General features: G+C 50.4%; 3 protein-coding genes across 3 annotated transcripts; all 3 read right to left on the minus strand.

The window, feature by feature from the left end:
- Window positions 1–2,443: 2,443 nt before the first annotated feature.
- Window positions 2,444–4,369, minus strand: ASPACDRAFT_46968 (peptide MFS transporter; the record flags this gene model as incomplete). Its single annotated transcript, XM_020201871.1, has 3 exons — window positions 2,444–3,825; window positions 3,881–4,212; window positions 4,335–4,369. 3 exons carry the CDS (start codon window positions 4,367–4,369, stop codon window positions 2,444–2,446), a joined length of 1,749 nt encoding a protein of 582 aa, XP_020052541.1.
- A 4,350-nt stretch (window positions 4,370–8,719) lies between these two features.
- On the minus strand, window positions 8,720–10,382 carry ASPACDRAFT_125732 (eukaryotic translation initiation factor 4E). Its single transcript, XM_020196838.1, has 3 exons — window positions 9,870–10,382; window positions 9,735–9,806; window positions 8,720–9,675 (listed from the first exon to the last, which is right to left on the minus strand). Exons 1-3 carry the CDS (start codon window positions 10,059–10,061, stop codon window positions 9,205–9,207), a joined length of 735 nt encoding a protein of 244 aa, XP_020052542.1. The 5' UTR covers window positions 10,062–10,382; the 3' UTR covers window positions 8,720–9,204.
- Window positions 10,383–10,730: 348 nt separating this feature from the next.
- Window positions 10,731–11,930, minus strand: ASPACDRAFT_125734 (Mpv17/PMP22 family protein). Its single transcript, XM_020196839.1, has 5 exons — window positions 11,692–11,930; window positions 11,566–11,620; window positions 11,376–11,481; window positions 11,011–11,316; window positions 10,731–10,961 (listed from the first exon to the last, which is right to left on the minus strand). The coding sequence occupies exons 1-5, from the start codon at window positions 11,700–11,702 to the stop codon at window positions 10,918–10,920; spliced, it is 522 nt and encodes a 173-aa protein (XP_020052543.1). The 5' UTR covers window positions 11,703–11,930; the 3' UTR covers window positions 10,731–10,917.
- Between the last annotated feature and the right edge of the window lie 43 nt (window positions 11,931–11,973).

Genomic DNA, 11,973 nt, shown 5'->3' on the forward strand with positions numbered 1-11,973 from the left:
GCGAATAAACGTTTGGTGGGAATCTCACTTCAATTTATGATATACGAGAAGCTACTTATACTTGACATATGACCTATAGCCACCGCCTATACAATCACAGCCCGCGCAACCGAACACCTCATAGAGCACAATCTTAAAGCTTAAGCGCCCCACAATCATAATAGTCGGCTCTGGTCATCATATGAATCCTATATCCAATGATGGAAATCGTAGTCCAACCTCTCAGGAACCTTGGTTGCAGGTTGCAGGTGACTGCTGCAGGTGCCGTCTCTCTTCAAGTACTAATTCTAGTACCTCTGCGAGCAAGCAGCTTTCCAAGCAAGCATCTCTGCAAGCCTACATCGAACAGTCAACTATCTCCCAACCGAAATCGCATGGCCAAGGACCAGGATTAGAGCTAATATGCCCCTTTGATCCGATGTCCGTTGCAAAGACCTAGACGTCGTATAAGCACTACACATTACACCCAGCCATACAATAGTTCCAAGAAGTATGTACAGCACAAACTTCAATATTTTCTGCACTCAAAACTTCGAACAGCCTCTTCCACGGCCCGACGGATCAGCGGGATATCAAACCACCTTTACCCAGGGCCTCAGAACTGACAGCTAAACTCCCCCAACCACATTACACCCGTGCCTGCGAGACGAATCCATCAAACATACGTAAAATCTGGACAGGCCAGCCAGGGACTAGCCAGAGAATCCACAAGAAGTATCAGTAACCCCAGTAGGAGAGGGTAGAGGTAAGAGTCACCGTCCAGGAACGGGCCTTCCAGACCGAGCACAGCAGCACAAGCCACTGACCTACAACCAGATACAGCACCTACAACAGTCCAGTACAAATGCACGGCATCTCTGAGGCATGGAGATAGACCCAAGCCAGCCAAAAACAGCAAGCATGACCAGCACACTTGACTCATACTTGCAAGACTTCGTCCCACGAACCCACAAATCCCAGGTACAGTACCAGAGCACCGACAACCATAACCACATCCACATCCACATGGTTTATTATGTGAACGTCAACGTCCTCGTGGTGTGCCGATGGCAGTCTAACTTATCCACAAGCAAAAGTCCCAACCAATCGAATGCAATCCAATCCAATCCAAAGCCAATAGTTCCCACAAACCCCAGAACCAGAGTACGTACTGTAGATTCGTAGTAGATACGGTAGACCAGACCAGACCAGACCACAGCTTCTAGACAAAACCCCACCAGACCAGAAGAACCAGAAGAAAAAAAGAAAGAAAAGAACAAACGAACCCATGGATCCTATCCCAAACGTCCAGCCTTCCAGTACGTACAGTACTTCCAGCACTTCCTCCCACTCCCGGAGGGAATAGCTTAGTCTAGTCTACCATCCCAGTCAGCAGAATTTCCGCCCACCAGCGGAAAAGGGAAAAAAAAAAAAAAAAAAAAAAAAAAAGAAAAAAAAATAGTAAACCCCGACCCGGACATTCCCGAAATTCTACTCCGTACCATTCAACCAACCCAGTGTCTTCCAGCATTGGTGGGATATCCTCACCATACTTTTTGACTAGTATAAACAACACATAACCTATATCTATCATCAATCTCAACTATCAAGAACATTCAATGATTTCAATCAAACGATAATTATATACTAAAATCTCCATGGTGGTCCTAGTCAACCTACTGAGTGCAACAGCCAAGAGCAAGCGCAAAAGCAAGAGCCGCACCAACCAACCAACCAACACTGTCAGTAGTCTAGTGCTGGGGCACGTTCAATCCAAATCAAGCTAATTGCAAAAAAAAAAAAAAAAGAAAGAAAGAAAGAAAACCATTACCTAACCATGAGCAATGCTTATTATACAATCACAACCGCAATCCCACCGCCAAGCCCTCATCTCATGATAAGACATGAGCCCCCACTGCAGTGTTGGGTCCGCGGAGCCAGTCAGGCACTGTTCCGGAAGCGGATAAGCTGGGAAAGCCCAAAATGCCAAGAGATGCTAAGACAAACTACTGCAGGGACGGGGCCGGAATGGAAGGAGTAGAAGAAAATTGAAAATAAGAGGGCCCCATCCGGATAGAGCGGCCACTTGACAGAATGGGTCATGTGGTCTCAAACACTGATGCGGTTGAGGCGATACTGTCACAAAAGAGAAGAGGACCAGATGTTTGAGGAAGTGAAATAAGAATTCTGGATATGCTAACTAGAATCTATACTATGTAGTGTAGTAAGTAAAAGGGAAAAACGTCAATCCGTACACCCTGCATATATACACACATGGGGTCGTCATACTGCATCTGCTCATCAAAGGGCTGGGACGCGAGCCTGCGCGAGATGATCAAGTATATCACGTTTCAAAAATTTCAAAACGCCATCCACGAACATCGCAAAGCTAAACACAAGAATTATAATACATTAGAATGGGGGAGGGGGGGGGGCGGGTGTGGAGGGGATTTCGATCAGGAATCTAGTTGTGCTCATCCTTCTTCTGCTCCTGCTCGATGGGGGTAGGAACCTCGGGATCTTCCGCGTCCAGAGCGTTCATCTCATCCTCCTGGTCGTTCAGGTGGTGGTAAACCACCCAGAAGATGATACCGGCAATGAAGGAGGCGCAGGCCAGACCGACGAACATCCACATGATGGCGGGGTCGAACGCAGCGGGGGTCAGAGCCTCGGCAATAGCGGAACCGAACGCGTTGGTAAGCAGGTACATGGACTGCACAAACGACTTCATGGACGGAGGCGCCTTGGTGTAGGCGTACTCCAGACCGGACACCGAGGCGAAAATCTCAGAAACACCGATGAAGACGTAGGCAGGCGTCTGGATCGCGATGTGGACGTGGTTGCCAGTGGCCGAACCATCGACGATGGAGGCATCACAGAGGGGCTTGCCGTAGCAAGGTCCGGCAGAGTAGATCAAGTGCTGGACAATGGCCGCGTACATCATAGCAAGGGAGGCGATGACGAATCCAACGGAGATACGGGTGATGGGGCGGAACTGGATGCGCATGCGGCGGAGCAGAGGGTAAACCAGAGTCTCCAAGACCGGGATGAAGACAATGACAGAGATAGGATCGAAGTTCTGCATAAAGTCGTTGGGGATACCGTGGCCCTCCATCTCACCGGCCTGGGTGACGAAGTTGCTGGAGAACTGGCCGTAGACAACCCAGTAGACGGGGTAGAAAGCGAACACACGGCATGCGACCAGGGCGCGCTTGAGCTCATCAATGAAGTGATCATCCCAGGGCAGGTTGGTTCGGTTGCCTCCATTGGTGGCTTGCCAGCTAGGCTTGGCTGCGTCCATGTTGCGGTTGACGATCATGATTCCCAGAGCCTTGAAAGCATCCGTGATGATGGAACCCTGAGGAGGACGGACGACGTAGAACTTGCGACCGAAGATAAGGACACCAGTACCAACGGCAAACATGCACAAGCAGAGCAGGTAGCCAGACCAGAAGCCGATGTACTTCTCCATGTAAGGCGTGGCGATCAGGGACAGGGAGCCGATGTTGATGCAGGCGTAGAAGATCATGTAAATGCGCTGAATGGTCAAGGCGGGATCGATGATGACCCGCTCACCCTTGGGGGTCGTCTTGATTGCCATCTTCTTCCGCTTGTATTGGTCGGCAATCAGAGGAGCGACGTTACTCTTGATACCGCCGGTTCCCAGACCAATAATCAAGATGGAAACGATGAAGCCACCAACACCCGCTCCATGAGAGAGAGCAGTGGGGATAGACGTGCAAACCAAGATAAGGAGACCGACCAGGTAGATGATACAGAAAACCACGATCGTCTTGTACTTGCCTAAGTATTGATCGGCGACAATAGCACCAAGGATGGGAGTAACTACGGACCGAGGTCAGTAAGAGGAATGAGGACGGACCGAGCCAGAATGACTAACCATAACACCAGAACTGGAAGAAAGTGGTCAGACCAGTGGCACCACGTTGGCCCATGCCAAGGGCACCACGACCCTCACTGCCATCGAGAGGGCGCTGGATATAGTTTTGGAACATGCCGGACATTCCGTAGTAGGTGAAACGCTCGCAAAGCTCGACAATAGCGACGAGCCAAGCAGAGACAGGCAGATGTTCGGCGACGTGACGGAGGGTTCGAACCTCTTCCTGGTTGGGTTCCTCACCATCAGGAGTGGCGTCGAGGGCCTTCTCCGTCATGTAGGCCTTCTCGTTCGAGGTGACCTCGGTGATAGTGCCATGGCCCTGTTGGAACGGCCTGGAGCATGACATGTTAGTCTCGAGACGGTAGGGCAATGCTTGATGACTCAGCAGGCGCTGCGCTACATGGAAGGCGCACAGAGACACAAGACAAGAATAGGAAAGAAAAGGAGCACATACTGAGCAATATCAGCCTCGCGATCTCCGGAAGACATGGTGGCAGAGACCAGGCAAGGGAACAGGTCCGACAGGAACGGTCGCAGTAGGGAAGATTTCCACAGGAAAGAAGACAGAAAGACCAGCGTTGAGGAGGGAAACGGCCCTCACCTTATATCTCCCTCGACGGTCGACGATATAGGAACAGTAACCGAAGCGGACCCATCTTGTCCCCGAACCAATGGTCGCTAGATAGATAGAGGAGATACCCCATCGAAGGGTGGAAAGGAAGGCAAATGGCGACGGCCGAGGCAGGGGAGATGCCGATGTAACCCCAGGCTGAAAGCAAAATGTTGATATGACAAGCAGCACCAAGCATGACCTGAGACAAGTGGGAAAGACGTTGATTGGCTTGCAGGGGGGGAGCAAAACCCGGCTGCAGTTTGGAACGCCAAGAAGGTCGGGCCCTGCCGGTGAGTGCGGAATGTTTTTTTCTTTCCTCCCTCGAACCAAATTTCCACTTTTCCCTCGTGGCGAAAAACAGTTCCTCGCAGTTTTTTTTCCACCCCTCGCTTCCAGTCCTTCCCTCGCCCACTCGAGATCATTGCCTGTTTGAGCTTTGTCTTGCATATCGTCCGCTTTTTCATGGTTATGCGCCACCACCCCTGGCTGGCCTTTCAAATTTGCAGAGAACCATAATGTCCGATGAACTGACTGACGGACTGCATGGCCAGCTAGCTAGCTAGCCTAATCAGGACCCGGAAATTCGTTTCGTACAGAAAAGTGATCCAATCTTTCGTGCCGTCGGTTGGACCACCGCAAGCGGAACATGTTAGGTAACATAAACACTTTTAGCTGTAGGCTAGCAGATAAGCATGGCGTGTCTTATTCGTGACTCAAACGGAGTTGGAAGGAAACTCCGCCGTGTTTCTCAGAGGGCGCAGAGGGCGCGCGCGCTGGCTGTGGCCACTGGCCACCGGCCACCTATCGTGCGTTGGAAATCTTGTTCCCCCGCCTGTCCATGCGAGGATCAGCACTCAGCATGATTGCAACGTCGGGCTTCCCCGCGTGTGGTGTGCGAGCAAATGAGTCAATACCGGTAGCTTGTGATCTTTCATCAGTGCATCACAAATCAAATCAAGTCACTCGACAGGAGCAATGCAATCGCCCTTCCGAGATATCCCTTGTGTTTCTGTAACAAGCAATGCTTGTCTCAGCCCACAACTGTGCTTATTCCTGCTGCCTCCTCTGCCTTTCCCTTGCTCTCAAGCCGTAATCGGAGAGTTCGCAATGCCATTGAACCCATACCGCGTAGATTAGGCGATGTTCTCGAAGGGGCGGGCGAGTGGAACAGAGTTATCGTCTATGGGGGAGCCGACGGGGGAGCCGAGGCGTCGGCAAATCCCCAGCTTAGCTTTCCCTTAAGATATGGGGATGGAGTCGGAGAAACGTTGCTCGTCTGATGAGTTCTGATCGGATCATTGCTGTACACGGACTGGGCGTTGTTGACGACGATCGAAGGCTTCCTCATTGGGGTATGGTTCCATTCTGATCGGCTCCAGCCGCCAGGGCAAAACCTGGAGAGAGACATCTGTCCATCGTAAGACACCTTTCTTCCTTGTCCTATTCGTCTTGCCCAAAGATATATGAGGTCAGTGAAGTGTCATGGATGTTCTGAGGTGATGATGGGAAAAAAGGCTTTTGGAAATCGTTCCTTGAGAGCGCGCGTGGGGTGGGGTAGTGTCTGTTGAGGTTAAGTACCTGTTCGAGGTCCGACTTCGCCCTCGGAAAGCCTTCAGCCACCAACTGGTTTGGTCATGGTCAACACACCCCCCTGGCCATGAATCTCACCGCTCGACTCATGATTCGAAACACTTGCTGACTTGGAGAGATAACAGTTCATATATCAAAAGGCGCAAAGCCTCGAAGGGCGTGGCCGCCTCGTTTTCGTCCTCTTATTCGGCCGTTGGCGCGCTAGACTCCAAGGCAGAAAGGGCTCCGATCTTACTCCGATGCCTTTAGGGATGGCGTGCTAAGCACGACCGGGCCAATCAAGCCGACCCTTTTTATGACTCGCGACGGCGACATTCCGTGAGAGTGTTGCCAAGCGGAGAGTGACTCAATCAGCGACAAGCATCTAACGTGTATACGATAGGCGGAGGCCTCTTGGCTAAACCGGGCGGCGGCCGTGATCGGCTGAATTACCCGTGCTGATGATCTGCACGGTTGCTATTCTGGAACTGTTCCCAACTCAAGCCGTTGCGTTGCACCTTTGCGAGATAGTCGGAAGGGGACCACGGTCGCCTGGGTTCGCAGGACAGTGTGGATCGGACTTCTTAGCCGGCCTTGGGAGTGTTCGTATGAGGGGATCAAACTCTGATAAGGCCAGAGCATTGCTAGACTCAGCCTGCCATCATAAAACTCGAGGCGCATAAACTTCAAGGCGCAATGTCAGTTTTCATTTGCAGTGAAAAAAGGCTCCTTACCAAGCATTATCTGTGACCTTCCAAGCCTTTTAAAGTAGACGATCATGTCTTGTCTCGGATCCACAATTCGCGCAGGGGTGGATAAATGGTCAACCGTCGGGCATTAATTCGCTCGGAATATGCGGAAGCACACCTGTTTCTGACCCAGTGCGCGTTTTTATCAAAGGAAAAATTGGAAAAGTAGGCAGCAGAGCTTCAGGATGATGAGGTGGATTGCTGTTCTCGCAGTACGGTGTCGAGATCGTAACTCGGAAGGCGCCATCTTAGGCTGTGCCTGTGACTATGGGCAGCGTGACGAGGGTCCTTCTGGTCGACAAGATAACAGCATAATAGGCGGGCATGCATTATAGCATGGCTGGATCGGATTTGAAACCAATTACCGCAGAAGCTGATTGATTGCTAACTAGCTTCCAGCTGTTGCTTATGGTCCACGAAGGAAACGATCCACCGTAGTCCCTCTATATGTCATCCATCCATTGACTGTAGTCTTGTTTTCCCTCTTTCTGCTTAGTCTGCTCGTGACTGTCATGCCAGAACTTGCCAAAGAGCACATATATATTATGATATGACATCGAGACTTTCGTTTCATGGGTTCATGAAGGGCAGTATAGATCCTTTGGTACTTTCACCTATGATGATTCTCGCCACGTCGTATAGCAAGACAGGCCAGATATCCCAGAGTCCTTCACACTGGGGACCCCTTGGTTAAGAAGTCAAGTGGGATGGGGTTTTCTCTCGTCCAAGACAGCATATGTTTCAAGAATAGACTCGATTCACAGATTTACATAAGAATGGATGCTATACAAGTCTCAATTTTCGAAAAGAGACTCGGTTTGCAGATTTACAGAAGGACGCAGGCTAGCATACCACAGAAAATCACAACAGAAGACCTCCATTAAGCAGGAGAAAATTATACAAGAAAACCACATCTACCAACACAATCAGCGAGAGAAAGTGTCCACCTTCATTTTCTAAGCAGACACACAGGCACCAGAAGCACTTGTCTCCGAACTAGCCACCCCAGAGCCACCCTTGGAAGATATCTATACCAACCAAAGCTGATCAGCAAAATGCCTCGCCCTATCAACACACCACAGAACAAATTGAAGAGACTTACTTACCAGCTCCGGGTTAGACCCTCCCTCTTCACAGTCCGCAAAGCACACAGATATATCAACAGCCAGAAGTCAGCATCTACTGAAGCCCACCACCTCCAAAGCAGGGGAATGACTTACCCTTTCGTGTTTGGAGTCTGGTGGCCCAGGCCCAACCCAACCACCCGTCCATAGGCCCTCGAGAACTTGCAAGTGGAAGTCTGGAGGTACGGCAAGCTCAAAGTTTTTTCCAGTGAGCCCAAAACCTGCTTGCGCTGTCACGAACAAATGCTCGATCCGGCACAACTTACGAATAAAGATAGAACATTAGCAATTGGGGACAATGTTCGGGGTCACGTACCTGTCTCGTGAGGAAGGGGAGAGAAGAAGATAGAAAGAGAAGGGGCCGAAAGAAGGGTAGGGGAAGGTTGAAAAGGATAGAAAGAAGGATGAGAAGAGAGAGGATAAAAAGAAGACGAGAAGAGGGAAGATGATGAGAGAAAGGATGAGAAGGAGGAAATTATGGTGGTGGAGAAAGAAAGGGAAGAAGATGGATGAGTGGGTAGGCAGGGACTTGAGTCAAGAAGGAAAGAAGTTGTTAGGGAAGACCGACGAGAAAGGTGCTTTATGAATCCGTGAGACTCGACATGATGATGAAAAGTAAAAGGCTGGTGGGTTACTGCCTGATAGGGACAGCGATACTCATGGCGCCTCATTCACTTCGAAAATTTCCTAAACAGGAATTATCAAGATCACTCACCCCACGGTCATGGACCGCTAACCACCACCGACTCCAGTTGTACTCGCTACCGAGCCCTACTTAACCCGTGCGGCATACAAGAAGAGGATGTCATTTACATTGAATAGCCACCGAGAATAAAAAGAACATTTGTACAGTACTCGGTGTATACACGGCCAGCATTGAGGTTTTATCTTGATAATGGAGCTGAAGGACAGCAACGTGACCATGCAAGCAAAAATCAGACAGGTCAAGTGATTGCAGCAATTCGAATCATTTTCTTGTATTCTCCGATCCCACAAGGGACAACACTGAAATTTAACAGAATATGGTATAAACCTCGTCCGAAATACGTCTTGAGGAAAAGACCTGCAACCAGATCATCACCTCACTGCGAAGTGCTGGCAAGCCAGTTTGGAATATGTCTCCTCCCACAGGCAATGCCTTGTACTGATCCTTTCCCTTTCGTTACCGCGCATCATCACGGAGCCCTTTTCCATTAATCCATAGCAAACAAGCGAAAACCACCGCGTTATGATATCATAAAGCCAAAGCGACATAAGCTAGCAGGCGCTTCAGACGACAAACTTGGCCTTGGCTCTCGTGCTGCCGCTGTGCGCGCTGTCTGTGTGTCCAGAGAACTCAACGGCATCCGCCTCCTTGAGACGGAGAACCTCCTTGAAGCGGCGGCCGATGGCCTCGAGGATGTCCTTGCCCTGGGCGGGCGTACGGGTGGTGTTCTTGTCGCCCGGAATGGCCTTGCCAACGGTCCGTGTCCACAGACCCACACGGTAGAAGCCCTTGCGCACGTTCACGACGACGCCCATAACCTCGCTGTCGCCATCGTTCTCGAGAGTCTCGCCAATAGCTGCCAACTGAGCGTGCAGCCACAGGTCGTCAATGGGCACGGAGCGCTTGTCCTTGAAGGAATATGACCACTTTCCGCCGTGCTTGTTCTGGGGGTCCTCCCACTCCGGTCTGACGCCCTTCTTGAAAAGGTGGTAGTCTGCTTTGAGGCCCAATTCGGAGGTCGGCGTGATGTTGTTCTAACAAAATCAGTTAGCCGGAAAATCCCACTTTGGGCACAGCACGCGACATAACGTACGTAGATTCCCCAGAATTCCTCGACAGAGTTGAAAGTCACAACCTCCTTCAGAAGGTCGTTCCAGTTATCGCCCTATAACCACAAATGGGTCAGATGAATGTTTAACGCAGTCGATCGAGTCGATCGGTCCCTTACCTTGCCACTGGGGGGCTTGGTAAACCAGAGGGTCCACTCGTGCATCAAAGGATGCTTAACGTTGAAGTTTTCGGGGTCGTGGAATACTGTGACGGAGTCACCGTTCGTCTTTTCGGTCTGCTCGGCGACAGCGACGGGGGCGGCATTCTCGTCGGCCACGGGTGCGTGGCCGTTCTCAGCGACGGCGGCCATTATGGTAGAGGGAGTATGAGGTGAGGTAAAGGTCAAGGTGGATGAAGAGGGTCGAGCGGCGGGGTCGGGTTGATGAAGAGGCGAGGGGTCGTCGGAGGGAAGAGAAAAGTGCGGATGGCAAAATTTGTTGTTGTGATGAGAGGCCGTCAAAGGAAGGCGCAACTCGCGGTAAGAGGTGTATGTGAGGTAAGAGGGAAGACGCGCAATTGGTTGAATCAGAGTTGAGCGTCTGCTCCAGGCAGAATCACGGCGAATGTCGTGTTCGAGACTGTACGGGGAAGATGGCGGAAAATCCCAGCATCAAGTTTTGATGGTTTGGAGATGCCGCAAGGTCGGGACCAGAGTGAAACTTTTCCCTTTTGGGCAACCCTCCCTTCCAGACCTCTAATAGGCTGCCGCCGCCCAACCCAGCCCTAATGATGATATCTTGACAGAGAAGTGAGGTAGGTAGGAGTCACTCTCAGCAAGCCATAAAAGAAGGTATTTTGCACTCTTTAATTAGTCAAGTGACTCTTAATATTATATTTTCCCTCTTTGCAAGGCTTTAAGCCCACTTCATACGCACAATGCCACAATTTAAATAGAGGCAACGAGCCTGATGATAGACGCCTGTGAAGTTGTATATGGATAGGCAGCGTTCTCTGCCCTCAATATGTGTAAACACTATATGACTCTCATTTCTATTCGGTCAAGCTCGGTCTCGACACATATGTTGGGGCATAATTAAAAACAGTACTACCGAGCCAATCCAGGGACCAGGAAAAGATGAGTCTAAGAAACCGGCTATCAAAATGTAAAGTCATGAATTCGAAGGGTATCTATAGTTCAGTGCTAATCAAGAGAGATCTTGGTCTAATCATTTCTCGCCGCTATTGATCAAGCTCAACAAGCAGTTCCAGCCTATTGTTCTGGTCAGTTGTTGCTCAGTCAGAGATAGAACACTACTTACCCAAGCTGACCAGGTTCACGACCAGGACACGGTACTCCAGGGGCACTATGGCGAAGTTGACACCTTGGACCATGGGCCAAATCGTAAGGTTCGCTTTGTAACTGGGTACAAAGCTGCTGCGCAACTTCTCCATTGGGTCAGAGCCCTCCAAGATAGCCATGGACGACAAGAAACAGGTCAGATGAGTGGGTGTGAAGAGTAATTGATCGGCAGCGACCCGAGCGGCGGTGGTAGCGATGGGGTTCTTCAGAACAACATGGCGTTGTAGAATGCCATACCAGGCCGTGGCAGCCGGGCCGAAGATTGCTTGAAACCGTTAGAATAGGAACTTATTAAAGACAGCAACGCCCATAGACAATTCTTACCACCTCCATACAGAGCCATGCGTGCAGTTCGTCCCACATCGTGCTTATCGAAACCTCGGCGATCAACGAGCTGCTGAGCAAGGACATCTCCGCTGCCAAACAACACCTGGTTGTCAATGGAGTCAGCGGAGTCAAGAGGAACGCAAGTAATAGAATTTATTGGAGGCGAAACAAGACCAGGAAGACATACAAAGCTGGTGACACTGGCGGTCAGGATGGGCTGTTTGGCCAGCTTCGCTTGGTACCTGAAGCGGATAAGTCAGTACAAGGTTGGAGGTACATGAATGACCGTATCCTCAATGTAGGATCGACATACCACCGCAACATCTTCGTCTAAGATATCGATGGGAGTGTTTTTAAGAAGTTACAAAGAAATAGATTAGCTGGAAAAGATGTATGCGACCAACGAACGAGATGCTGAAGAGGAAACAGAAGAAGGTTGCTGGCATAGACTCAGGGAGCGATGATGCAGGTATAAGTATCTGGTCCCAGACTGCCGCTGATAAGGGAACAGGAACAACAGACAGCTCCAACACTCTAATCCACCCCCAGGGTAAAATCCAAGCAAATGCGCGACAATCCACGCCACTCTGGGCGG

Source organism: Aspergillus aculeatus (genome assembly GCF_001890905.1).
Source record: "Aspergillus aculeatus ATCC 16872 unplaced genomic scaffold ASPACscaffold_17, whole genome shotgun sequence".
NCBI classification, from domain to species: domain Eukaryota; kingdom Fungi; phylum Ascomycota; class Eurotiomycetes; order Eurotiales; family Aspergillaceae; genus Aspergillus; species Aspergillus aculeatus.